This window comes from Melopsittacus undulatus, chromosome 6 (genome assembly GCF_012275295.1).
Source record: "Melopsittacus undulatus isolate bMelUnd1 chromosome 6, bMelUnd1.mat.Z, whole genome shotgun sequence".
In the NCBI taxonomy this organism is placed as follows: domain Eukaryota; kingdom Metazoa; phylum Chordata; class Aves; order Psittaciformes; family Psittaculidae; genus Melopsittacus; species Melopsittacus undulatus.
The window spans coordinates 74,242,742-74,255,602 of NC_047532.1; the positions used below are offsets into that span (position 1 = coordinate 74,242,742).

At 49.9% G+C, this 12,861-nt stretch overlaps 2 protein-coding genes across 4 annotated transcripts in view; one reads left to right on the forward strand and one right to left on the reverse strand.

Annotated features, from left to right (window-relative positions):
- The window catches only part of TEX11 (testis expressed 11), a 29,506-nt gene extending 25,800 nt beyond the window's left edge, over positions 1 to 3,706 (forward strand). The window contains exons 27-29 of the mRNA XM_031048196.2: positions 614 to 734; positions 2,319 to 2,483; positions 3,490 to 3,706. Coding sequence (XP_030904056.2) covers positions 614 to 734; positions 2,319 to 2,483; positions 3,490 to 3,558 — 355 coding nt within the window. The 3' untranslated portion in view covers positions 3,559 to 3,706. The remainder of the gene's footprint in view (positions 1 to 613; positions 735 to 2,318; positions 2,484 to 3,489) is intronic.
- A 2,288-nt stretch (positions 3,707 to 5,994) lies between these two features.
- The window catches only part of DLG3 (discs large MAGUK scaffold protein 3), a 32,483-nt gene continuing 25,616 nt past the window's right edge, over positions 5,995 to 12,861 (reverse strand). For all 3 annotated transcript variants that reach the window (XM_034063579.1, XM_034063581.1, XM_034063580.1), the window contains 7 exons: positions 12,421 to 12,462; positions 11,865 to 11,915; positions 11,148 to 11,249; positions 10,868 to 11,040; positions 10,532 to 10,641; positions 9,825 to 9,916; positions 5,995 to 8,462 (listed from right to left, as the gene is read on the reverse strand). In XM_034063579.1, coding sequence (XP_033919470.1) covers positions 8,356 to 8,462; positions 9,825 to 9,916; positions 10,532 to 10,641; positions 10,868 to 11,040; positions 11,148 to 11,249; positions 11,865 to 11,915; positions 12,421 to 12,462 — 677 coding nt within the window. In that variant the 3' untranslated portion in view covers positions 5,995 to 8,355. The remainder of the gene's footprint in view (positions 8,463 to 9,824; positions 9,917 to 10,531; positions 10,642 to 10,867; positions 11,041 to 11,147; positions 11,250 to 11,864; positions 11,916 to 12,420; positions 12,463 to 12,861) is intronic.

A 12,861-nucleotide genomic window follows, 5' to 3' on the forward strand; every position in this document is an offset into this window, starting at 1 on the left:
TGTAAGTTAGTGATACGATGCCACAGTTCATTATGTTGCTGGGTAACTGGCTCTCTAACAGCTGTACCTTATGGAATATGAAAACCAACCTGGCACGTGTCCTTCTCTCATTTATATCCCAGAAAGGTCCTTTTTCTCCTTTCCAAGTTCCTTTCAGTAACCCCTGACAAAGACAACTGTTAATACTGCTCTTCTCCCTTCATGCTGAGAAAGAAAAACCCCTTTTCAGAAGCCGTGTATTTATTACTGATTTTCTGAGGCTGCTGACTCCTTACTTCTTGTTGGGGAAGTTAGAAAGCATACTTTTTCCTTGCTGTTACATGTAGCACTCTAGAAAATACCGTCTCCTTTTGTGTTACTTTAGAGCCTAGCAATGAAACTCATGAAGTGCCTGCTTCTCTTGGCTCTCTGTTGGCATAGCTTGTATGAGTGAGATCTGATACTAGGAAAGTGTATGTTTCTGCTTGAATGATGGGAATGTAGTAAGCACCAGGGTGTACCTGTCTGTGTAACAATCACATAGATGTAAGTTACTGTGCTGCTGATACTAAAAACTGGCTGTTGGTGCACATGGTATTTAATCTTTCCTCTTCTGCTCTGTTTCAATTCTCAGCAAATGTTTACATAGTTTGATAGCTCTCTCTTTACCAACTGGATTAACAGATCTGGATGCCTGTGTACTACAGGAGGCGTGGGACTACTTTGAAGATGGTCTGAGCATAATCAGCAGCACAGTGAGTTGAACAGGAGAACAGGAGGCTGGGGGATGATCCTGAGCACATGAAAAATAACAAATCTCATCAGGCTGTGAATGATGAGTAGCGTGAGCAGTGCATGGTGTGATATGTTGAGCAGCCAAGATTTCTTCAGTAGAAGATACACTGACATTACCTCAAAAGAAATGCCTCTTGGATATTTATGACTAAATTATGAAGTTCCCTGGATTTTGTATGGGCTTTTTTAGAGACATTCAAGGCCAAATTTTCAGTGCCTATTTTAGAAACATCTGCAGCTGAGACATCCCATCGTTCCTTCTCTTGCTTCTGCATTCTCACGCTGAATATGTTGGGTTTTTTTTTTCAATGCAGATTACTTTTCCAGCTCAGTTTAAAGCGAGCTAAAATCTGGATTCCAGACTTGCTTTTGTTCTCAGCTCTGTCTTGTTAAATGTATTTGGGAACTTACTACATTATTGTTTTATCCAAATGACCTAGAACTGGACTCCTAGACCTGAGCTGTTGGTCCTGTGGTACCATGTGCTTTGTTTCTGTGAGGACAGGTTTATGGAGAGCAAAATCATTCTTTTTTAAGCATTTTTGCTGCTCCTTTCAAGCCTGAAGCAAAATGCTGTAAGTGAAGCCAGTTGTACTGAGGAATTTAGGCATTCCTACTTAAAATTTGACAGCTAAAAGTCAGTTAAGGAGTATTCTTGTTCAGGACTAGTAAACCAATACCATATTTCATAGCTTCATTCCATTGCATGGCTGATTCTTTGGTTAAGGTGTGAATGCCTCTTCTTTATGAAAGTGGCATAAAGATACGTTGTTTCTGACTTCCCAAAAAAACAGTGTCCCCACATTTGTGCCTGCTTTCCACTGAAGTCCTCACCTCTAATTTTGATAATGTTCTTGTTGAGGACTACAAATGAAATGTTAATGTGGACTGATGTAACAGCAAAACTCTACAGCACTGGGTGGCCTTCTTTTGCAGTCTTGCTCCTGGCAACAGGTGCTAATTGGACAGTGATAGGAGGAGGACAGTGGGGCATCACATTAGTCCCTTATCAGTTATAAAGCTGGTGCACCACTCATGATTTACAGCTCCTCTTCAGAAATGGATGCTCTAGTTCAGAAATTCATTCTGGGTCCTCTTACTTAGGATGAGATGCATCTATCAAAGGGGAAAAGAAGTCCTTCCAGCCCCCCCTTAAGGATTTGCATGACAAATAAGTAATTTCTTGTCCTTCCTTCTCCAGCTGAATCAGTTCCCCACCATGTCCAGACATTGTAGAGTATTGCTGCTCTTCTGCAGTTACAAAGGCAGCTTTCATTCCAGTCCCACAGAATTGTATTTTCTCATCTACCAGTAGGTAATTGCAACATGACTTACCCAAGTTGGAAGCAAGGTGTTTGGCAGTAGTGCAGATGAACTGTGAAGTACAGGATGACTCTGAAGGAATTGCCCTTTGCTTAGGAGAAAAAAACCCAAGTAACTGTTTTCCCATTCTAAAACCAAACTCTAATGCACTCTTGACTTGTAAGGGTTGAAGTGAAAAGTCTATTTTCTGATGAGCTGTTGCTTCTTCTTTATTACTCCAGGATGCTTACCCAGAGATGGAGATCCTTTGGTTGATGACAAGAGCATGGAATGTAGGAATATTTCAGTATACTGTTGAGAAATACAGGGAAGCAGAGCAGTGGTGTGGATTAGCAATGCGCTTCCTCCCTCACTTAAGATCTCTGAAGGAAATCTACGAAGGCCGTGTAAGTAAGTGTAAGCAGATGGATTTGAGGATGTGGGATTTAAGGCCTGGCCTGAATTTTAGATTTGGATCTGCTTGAAGAAACCACTGCAGAATTTCATGGTACCTAAAAATTATGGGAGAGCTTGATGCTAAAAGGCTTTTTCAAAATGAGGCCAGGAAAGTTTTGATAGACAATAGAAAGTGTAATGAAGTCTCCTTTACTGGAAGGATCATGTGAATGCCTGTCTGGAAATCACCTTCTGTCTGTTTGTGGCCATAGGAGAACCCTTGTACGTTGCTTGCTTTCACTAATGTCGAGGTGCCGTACCACTTCACTTAGATCAGCTGTATGACCACATTCAAACCTGGTTTCTAGTATAATCTAAGGTCTTATAAATAGGGTTTAAGCTGATGTGAATATAATCATTAAAGCTCATCTTTTCAGGTGTAGCTTAGCCACTTCTACAGGTAGTGAAGAAGTTTCAGGGCTAGTATCTCTGTAGAAAGCAATGACACTGTTTGCTACGCTGTCACAAGTAAGCTTCTCTATGGTTTTTGGTTGGTGCCCCTACCCAGACTGCAGCACAGCTCAGCCTAGCTGGTGTGTGCAGACATCATTCAGTCTCTTATGCACGAGCTGGGCAGTCAAGAGCTGGTCACAGTTTTTGTACCATGTTAAGTATACCTGTTAAGACAGTAAGAATTGAGATCACTTCTTTCCAGCCTCAGCCATTCTGTGGTTCTGTGAGTGGGGTTATTCCCTGACAGAAGACTCAGCTATAAACTGTGCTTTATGGCAGTGTAAATAAACCTACGTTTGTCAGGTTGCACTGATGTAACTGCTTTTTTTCTTAAACCACTGTATTCAAACCTGTGCCAAAATCTTGACGTCAGTTTTAGGTTTAGAACCTGGTGATCTCCCACCTATGCCATTGCTTCTGTTCCCTGTTGCTTTCTTGTATTATCTAGTTAAATGATAGAACTTTATCCATCCTTATGACAACTATGGTGCTTATGTTCTCCAGATGATTGGTCTTTATAGTGAGGTTCTGAATAAACTGGACAGAGCAAAAGGGTTTCTTTCAAACGAGTAAGAATAATGAGAGTCACAACTGCAAAAAGGAGGACAGGAGCATCCATTGGAAACGTTCTGCTGGATGAAAGAGAAGCCAGGATCTCCTTGTTAGTGATTAAGCTATGTACTTTTAAGGAAGTCTTTGTTGAGTTAATGGAATTGTTTTTCTCTAGGCAATACTTTTTGTTCTCTGCAGTTATTTAACAGTTAGAAATAAATATTTAACTTTTCTTTCATGAGATGAGTCTGCTCTTGTGTAACAGGTTGAGTTAAATACCTGGCTGTAGTAGTGAGTGGCAATGAGAACATAGAGTATTCCAAGACCAGGCATCTCCTCTGGGTGGCATAGCTGCCTTGCTACTTAAATCAGGGATCTCCTGGTGAGCAGGGCCACCTCTCATGGTTGCCCCATGAGGCTGAGAGATCCCTTACCTGACACCAGGCATCCATAACTTGGTGAGTGGCATTTTTTGCATGCATGGCACATTTAAGATACATTTTGTAAGCTTAACTGATAAATAGTAAATAGTATTGACCACCAATTAATCTGTCCATATTAAATATTTGACATTGCCAGATTTACTGATGAGAAACTCAATAAACTACTAGATCAGGTCTATGAACTGTCACACAGAAGTCACAGTTAGTATTTTCCATAGCTTCTAAGTAGGACAAGTATTCTTCTCCTAGTTGGATCATACCCAACAGGCACTTTGACTGCAATTGCTCTGCTTTGCAGGTGCCTTTGGCAGTGTCAGTGCAGGCTGGTACAGGGCTCATTTCATTTCACTAGGCTGAACGTTGCCTTATGGTTCAGTAGCCCACCTCAGATGACTGTGGGATATAAATCAGTTGCTGGCCTAAAAAAGCTGAGACTGGGTGCTCCTCCCGCGGTACTCACAGCCTGCTCCAGAGGGTGGCATCGCAGCAGCAGTTTCTGATGGACACATCGGTGTGGAAGGAAGCTGCAGCTGTGCTGACACTTGCTCGGCAGTTGTAGAGTTCTTCATTGCTTGTGATACCACAGCTGGACCCTCAGGGGCAGGAGTTCACATACATCCCCCCATTCCCCGGTTGTATTTTATGTCCCGTCTTTTTTCCTTAATCTGATGATTTCTGAAGTGTTGGGGGAGCAGGAACAGCCTTAGGGGCACAAGGGAAATGCAAAGTGACCTGGGGAATGGGTCCAGGGAGAGGGTATTTTTACCACAGAACCACAAGGAATGTGGCTGCATTGAGCATTCTGGAGGGGCAGGAAGAGGGGCTGGTCTGGTCACTAGCTCTCAGTTGCACAAGCACATTCACAGGTGAAGGTGTCACACTACCAGAGGAGAAGGTCATGTTTGCCCAGTGAGTGCAGCAGTAATTACACACAGCCATCAAAGGCAGCCAGCACTAAGCGTGGCTATTTGAAGTGAAATGAAGGTAATTAGAAGAGGGCTGAAGCTTTTCAGGTTGTGTACTGGAACTGATGTGGCTCTCGGGTTAAGGAGCTTCATAAACTGACCTGGCTGCAGTCTCCATGCCCATGCTAGGTACAACACCCCTGCTCCCCTAAAACCTCACTCCTCCTGTGTGCAGTTTGAAAGGAAATCATAACATCCAGTTCAAGAGTTAAACCCCAAACTCCTCTCCCTTGGAAGTAGTTCAATGATAAAGCACCCTATGAACTGCATTCTTCTTCTGGTGAACAGTTCTGGTCTCTGCATTCAGAGGTACAAGGAAAAGATACTTCTTGTCATTACAACTTCTCTTCTGCTCCCTGTGTCTAACCCCCATGTTAAACCCTACAAAACTGCTGTGTCTGAGCTGGAATACATAGAATAGAATCCCAGACTGGTTTGTGCTGAAGGAACCTTAAAGCTCCTCCAGCTCCAGCCCCTTCCACGGGCAGGGACACCTTCCACTGGAGCAGCTTGCTCCAAGCCCCTGTGTCCCACCTGGCCTTGAACACTGCCAGGGATGGGGCAGTCACAGCTTCTCTGCGCACCCTGTGCCAGCGCCTCAGCACCCTCCCAGGGAAGAGCTTCTGCCTAAGAGCTCATCTCTGTCTCCCCTTTTTCACTTTGAACCCATCACCTCTTGTCCTATCGCTACAGTACCTGATGAAGAGTCCCCTTGTAAAGACAAGCCCTGATCCAAAATACATCCATGGTCTGAGACCAGAGCCAATGTGTGTTACAGACACTCACCTAGAAGAGCTTTTTAGTGGCCTGGTTATGGCTGTAAATAAGCAGAGAAGCCCACTCCTTCCTTTGTGGTTTTCCTTTCCCATCTCATCTCCTTTCAGGCAGGTTCTCAGTGACCACCTTACACTACAAAAAAAAGCATTTTATTATTGTTTTAAACCACTGTTACCACTCTGCATGGACAGAGCAGCTTGGAGAGTCGCCAAGATCAGCACCAGAAACCAGCTCTAGCCCCCAGTGAAGGACTCAACAAGAAGGTCTCAGAGTTCTTTGTAACTCTCTGTTTATTAAAAATATACGTCTCCTTGGAAGAAGCACTGGCAACCAACAAGCGTTGTCCTGATCGACCCGAAACCAACAGCTATGCCATGGAGTACATCCTCTTCTCCTTGTGACTTCATGGGAGGGAGACAGGAAGAAAAAGAAAAGGCAAAGGAAGGCAGGAGCGGTGTCCCTGGCAGTTCAAGGGCTTCTGCTTCATCCCCTCCACTTCTCCAGAGGCTGAGGCAGGACCAGCAGGGCAGGAATCTGTGGCTAAGTTTCCTCATGTAGGGTCAGTCCCACGCCAGCAGCATCCTCCTTGCCAGCGGCACCGCTTTCTGTCCCGGAAAGCAGCTTGGTCCCCGTATAGCTCCAGAAGGTGCAGGAGGAGAAACAACAGCTTCTCACCGGGCTGAACAGAGTCCTTCAGCAGTTCCTATGGCCTGTGTGTGCCTGCACCAACTGACACCCTGATAACCACTGCCACCAGGAATGGGGACCAGCACCCCTCACTTATCCCTGTAAAACAGGGGAGGGAGAATGGACCAAGACTTACCTGCTCTGCTCACATGGTGACCTCTTCTGTTCTGGTGCTTGGTACTGTGACTAAGAAACAGCATTCACCAGTCTTCTGTAAGGTGGGAGCTCTTCTCATGTTTAAACATGCTACGAGTACCCACCAACACTGCTCTTCCAAGGCTGCGCAGCTTCCCCACAGCTTCACACAAGGCTCTTCCCATGATGTGGAAGCCACTGTCCTCAAAGCCAGACTTTCATCAGCTCCAGGCCAGCGAAGTCGCCTCCCTTGAAAGCCCCCAAGTGCAGCAGTGGGTGCAGCTCTGCAGCCCCTGCCCCACAGGGCACCCAGCTTGGTCTCCTAAGGGGACCCTGAGAGTGGGAGCAGAGCCCAGTGACAGGAGGAGGATTTATGCACAGGTGGCAGAGGCAGAGCAGCCACATGTTCACCCGCTGAGCCTTAGCTCCCGAAGCAGCCGGAGCCATCCCCGCTGTGTGGGAAGGATGGACCTTCCCCTGGGAAGGCCGCAGAGCTGGGAATGTGGCACAGAGCAGGGAAGCAGCTCTTCAATTCTGTTTCTGATGTGGGAAGTGTGTGTGTCTGTCCAAGGCACAGCTGCGGCTCTTCCTGCCTGTGGCTGATGCAGAGGGAACGCCAGCACGCTGCCCCAAGCTGGAAGGGGTCACCTCACCTGCACCCACAGGCACAGGGCCAGCCCAACATCCTGGGTTTCCCACAGCAACACAGGACAGCCAGTACATTTGTTCCACGTGGTCGGTACAGTAATTCCTAACTAACCATTGTCACTTTGGATTCTATTTACAAGAGAGCCAGTTTAAAAAAGTAAGTTAAAAAAATTGATTTTATACCCATTCAGTTCATGATAAACAAGAGAAAAATGGAACAGTGGGAAAAAAAAACCAAAAAACCAAAAAGCAGCCAACACAGCAACACAACATGGTTTTGGTTTAAAATCAGCTTAAAAAAATAGAACCAAAAGGAAACCTCTCATGCAAACACGTACGTGGTGTGGAAAACAATGTGCAATTTAATATGTAGCATCATCCATTCCCTTGCTAGGGCCGGCTCCGGAGCAGCTGCTCCTCGTGGTGCTGCTCTGCACCCCTGGCCCCAAGAGCCGAGGGATGGATCTGGTCCTGGCCGGAGCCGCCTCTGAGGCACCTGGGACCAGCTGAGCTCCTCCTGCCCACGGGGACTCCCCTCACCCAGGGCTGGGGCACAGGAGCCGAGAGCTCCGTGCAACAACACGGAGCCTTTCACGAGAGGTCCCTCCGGTTTCCTAGTCCACATCCATATATATATATAATATATATATAATATCTCTCTATATATTATATATAAATTACATATACAGATAAATAAAATGCTTTCTGCTGCCTTTCTGTCACACTGTTCAGAGCTGCCCAACAGTCACACTTGGAAAAATGCCCCTGGAGCTCTGATACTAGTTCATGTGCTCAGAGTCCATCGCTTCACTTGTTCCTTACATTCCTTATGTTAGTCCTCAGCCACCTCCTCCTGTGTCGATTCTTGATTTAATAATAATAATAATAATAATAATAATAGTAATAAAAAACGACCTTGAATGGGTTCTCATCTGTCTCTAATGGAGCAGTGGAAAGGTCCATGCAGGAACAGCGGGAACAGTCACGTGATGAATGAGGTGAGTTCATCCCAACAAAAGAAACAGGACTAGAAAACTCAATTTTGCGACGATCTAAAAAAGGGGCAGGAATAGTTTTCATATCCCCCCCCTTGGGGCAGAGGGCTCGGGTGAGGTGGGACTTGAGAGATCTTCTGCCCGCAGGGAAGCAGGAGGGGGACATCTTCAGAGTTTCTCTGGGGACGGGACCCAGATGTAGTGCCCGGATTGATCCTCAATGATCTGTTTGATTTTGCTGTAGATCTCTTCAAGAGAGTCTCCTTGTACAATGGCTGGAAAGGAGAGAACAAGCAAGATCTCGAGCATCCAGCAGCGCCTTTCCCACCACCAGCCAAAGGAAGGGCTTCTGCAGGGGGTAGAGGGTGAGCCCTGCAGTGAAGGGGCCAGTGCTGGTGTGGCCAGCGAGTGAATGAACAACCCGCACCAGAGGAGCTGGGACGGGCACACACCACTGCCAGGGGTTAACCCAGCGTGTCCAAGGGGATTAGCGAGAGCTGATCCCGCTTCAGAGCACTCCTGGGACGGGCTCTCCACAGCGGGCAGTTAATGAGCTTGGCAAAGGGTGCCAGGGCACCTCGGGCTGTGGCTGCGAGCCCTTGTGTGGATTAGCCTGTGTGTGTGCCCTGAGGGGCCAGGGCTGTCTGTCCCCAGCAGCCTCTGCTGAGGGCTCCTCCTGTTTGCTGCTTCCTCTGCAGCCAGGTGGGAATTGCAGTGCTCTCTGCCTGGAAAGGGCAGTGTGCGGCTGGGAGCTCACACAATGACCAGCAATAGTCCCGCTGCTTAGTATGGGCTCAACACAAAGCCCTTCATTGTGCTGCCTTCAAGGGAGGAAGATGCACATAGAATCACAGAATGGTTTGGTTAGGAGGGGACCACAGCTTCCCTGGGCACCCTTTACCAGCACTTCCCACCCTCACAGGGAAGAGTTTCTGCCTTTTATCTAACTTAAATAACTCGTTTCAGTTTGAACCCATTCCCACTTGTCCTGTCCTTTCCAACACAAAGCATCTGGGATTCTATGGAACAGTTACTGCATTGGAGGAAAGGTGACAGACCAGTGTCTGGCTCTCTCCCTGCCCTGTTCACATCTAATCATGTTGCAGAGGTTAGTTTCTGAATGCTCAGGGATGTCTGTGCCATGAGCCAGGCACAAAGTGCCAGGCTGCCCAGCCCCTCTGCTTCAGATGCCAGCTGAACTGGCTCTGCTCCTGGGAGAGGCTCTGCAGTCACTCAGGGCAGTCTCCACCATATCACTTGTTTTCTCATTCCTCTTGCAAACGACACTTTTCTCTTCCAAAAACACCTTTCCCCTGTGCAAGGAGCTGTTTCCTGCAGCCCTCAGCCTGTGCTGCACTCCCCTGCCTGGCGAGGGGGCTTGGGGATGCTGTTCAAGCTGGCACTAAGCGCTCACTGACTCTGCCTCACTTGTCCCCTCCTCCAGAGCTGGTTTAACTCCCAACCCCTGCTCCTGGAGCTGCCCCTTGGCAGAGCCCTGCTGGCAAAGGGCCATTTCTGTCCTGCTTTGATGAAGCTGGACTCGTTCCCGTGACCCTGTGGTTGGGACAGTGCCGGGAGGAAGGTCACAGATGCTGGAACACGAGATCAATTGACAGGAGCCGGCTCAGGATGCTCACCTGTGAAGTACTCGCCAAACTCCTGCTCGAGCTTCATGGCTTTGTCGAAGACCTTGTTGGCCTGTTCATACGTCTGCCTCCGGTTCATCTCCCTGCCGCGTGCGAGAGACCAGCTCAGCTCTGCTCAGGGGGAACAGCCACAAAACCCAGCCCCAGACACCAGGAGCTGTGCAGGGCCCAGCGCCCCAAGGCGGGACCCAGCACCCCAAGGCAGGATCCTTCCCCACATGCTCTTTGCTGCTTCGGCTCCCACCTGCTCTGCCCATCTCCACCCCCCCTTCCACCATAGCTCACGAGTGGACTCAAACCCAGACCCCTTGGTGCCGGCAGTTCTCTGATCATAGTGCATCTCTAGCTACTGAGCCTCCCCACAGAGAATACTCCTCTCCTGGCTGTACTCGGGTTACACTGGGAACATTTGGGAACATCTTTAGATTTCCCATGGATAATCCTCTCTGAGATGAATGAAAGGCTTTAAGCCAGAGCAGTTCATGGAGCCTGGATGCACCATGGCATTAGATGTGGAGGGACACCACAGAGACAGCAATGGCCCAGCTCCTCTAAAGAAGGGACATGTTCAGCACCAGCAGCAACTTCTGCTGCTTTCTAGAGAGCAGAGGCAGCAGAAATGGCAACCCCTCATGTGCCAGAGCTGCTCACCCTGGGGAAGCACAGAACAGAGGCACAGAACATGGCACTGTACTTACATAAGAGCTTCAATGGATTTTGGTTTGATGAAAATGGCAATTGGATAAAGTTGTGCTTGTTGCAACCTCTTGATAGCATTGCCAGACACATCCAGGATGCAGTGCTTCCCCTGGGAAGGAGACAGTCGGGATCAGTTTCCCACACAGTCTACTAAGCACACAAAGGAGCTTGCTCCACTGTGCTTACAAAAGAGAGGTCCAGAGATGAGGCACCAGCCCTGAGATACAAGCCAGCTCCCAGTGGCCTTAGGTTCTGCTCATTTAGGGGAGAGGAGGAGAACTGCCAGGCACATCTGGGTTTGGACCGAACATGTCCTGGTCCCACTGGACACTCACCCGCTCCGCCACTGCCCGCACTGACTGGATGCTGGTCCCATAGAGGTTGTCGTTGAACTGCCCAGCCTCTATGAACTTGTTGTCCTGGATGTCCTTCTCCATCTGCTCCCGGGACACGACGAAGTGGTAATCCTGCCCGTCCACCTCATTGTCACGGCGGGGCCTGGTGGTGTCTGCACAGAGGGCACCAGGGATGAGCCCCAGCGATGTGTGCCCTGTGCTCCCGCCCCCCTCCCACCCCTGCTCCCCTCCTGCAGCGCAGGCACGGGCAGGGACTTACGGGGCACGCAGGAGCCGAACTTGTGTGGGAATTCAGAGATGAGGTCGTCATTGACCCGGTCCTTGGTGGGCCCCAGGATGATCACCGGCCTCGCGTAGTGAACTGCCAAAGGAGCCACAGCCTGAGCCGCACCTGCTCACCACCAACACCTGCCTCCCCTCTGACCCCAGCCACCCCTATGGCCCTGGGGAAGGTGCTGGGTCTGCAGGACATGGACCAGCAAAGCTTCTCCCATGCTCAGGGCTGAAGTCACACAACTGGGTGAGGGTGCCATGGAGCTGGGGGAGCAATGGGAGCCCAAGGCTCTGGTTCAGCTTCTGGCAAGGAGAGGCCACCAAGGCTGGGACCATGGAGCCTGCAGGGATGGAGAATTGAGCAGGGACAATTGCCGAGAGCTCTGGGTGGGGGAGCTGCTCTGCAGCAGGGACCTGGCCCAAGGCAGGACAGGATAACCCTGTCCTCAGCTGGGGTCTAAAACCCAGCTCAGGTTCAGCTCTGGATCCCTCCCTTGGTGCTACGGGGCAGCTCACAAGCGCTGTCTGCTGATGACAAAGTGAAAGCCCCATGGGATGGTGCCGTGCCCAGCCCCTGCTGCACCAAGAGAACAGAACTACCCCTTGTGCTCCCCGGCGCGGTGCTGCTGTGGTGGGGCTGGAGGAGGTGGCACTGGTCCCCCTGTGCTGGAACAGGCACATGCAGCTCAGCACTGAGACTTACTTTCTTGCCGTGTCACTGGCTCGTACGATAGGATGGTGTCCTCTTGTCCTTCTGGAAGAGAGCCAGGGACAGGCAGGTGAGCGCTGCCCAGCCCCAGTGCCCCTACCCCACCGCTGCTGCAGGCTCGGGGCTATTGGGATGTTTCATCTGCCCTGGTGGATGAGCTGCAGGTATGCATTGGAGCTGCCAGGGACAGGGTGAGCATTCCCTGCAGCTGGATCCTCATGCTCTTGTAGAGGCTTAGATGCTACATGACCTATGCTACAGACCTGACCTCTGGCCATTGCTTAACACAGCAGGCACCATGGGGACCACCATGGATAGGAACCTACCACTGAGCCTTGGAGCAGAGCCCTAAGCCAGGAGAGCAATGGGCAAGATCCCTCCTGCCCCAAGCCCCTTCTCCTCCTGGCTGCAGTATCTGGGTGTCACCAGCAGGAAGGATCAGCCTCTGGGCAGAAACACCACCAGGATAGGACACGATGGAAGTGCCAACACATCACACACACACACACCCACGTGCACGGGGCTGGGAGAGCAGGCAGCGTGCACTTACTGGAGCTGCTCTCGCTGTCACTGGTGTTGGACGTCACACCCTCTGCAAAGAACCAGAGATACCCCTTCAGAAGGGACATAGGCAGCAGGCACCCAGCTGTCACCCAGCACACCGACCCCAAACACCCACCCTACACCTGCATGGGCATGGGCAGCACCCCCCACCCATTTGCTAGGAAACCAGGGATGTGCAAGGGGACAGTTGGCTACTCCGGGATGCCAGGAGAGGGCTACCTGGCACATGTGGGCAGCACATCCCAGTGCTGGGCTTCCCAGGCCAAGGGAGGGGAAGGGGCAGGGAGGTGCTGCAGGGGGAGCAGGTGCAGCATGCACACAGGGACAGGGAAGGCACAGCTCAATGCCAGCACAGAGGTGGGGAAGAGGGAGCCTACCCCTGGGGCTGGGACTCACAGAGACAGGACAGTGACAAGAGGGGACAGTC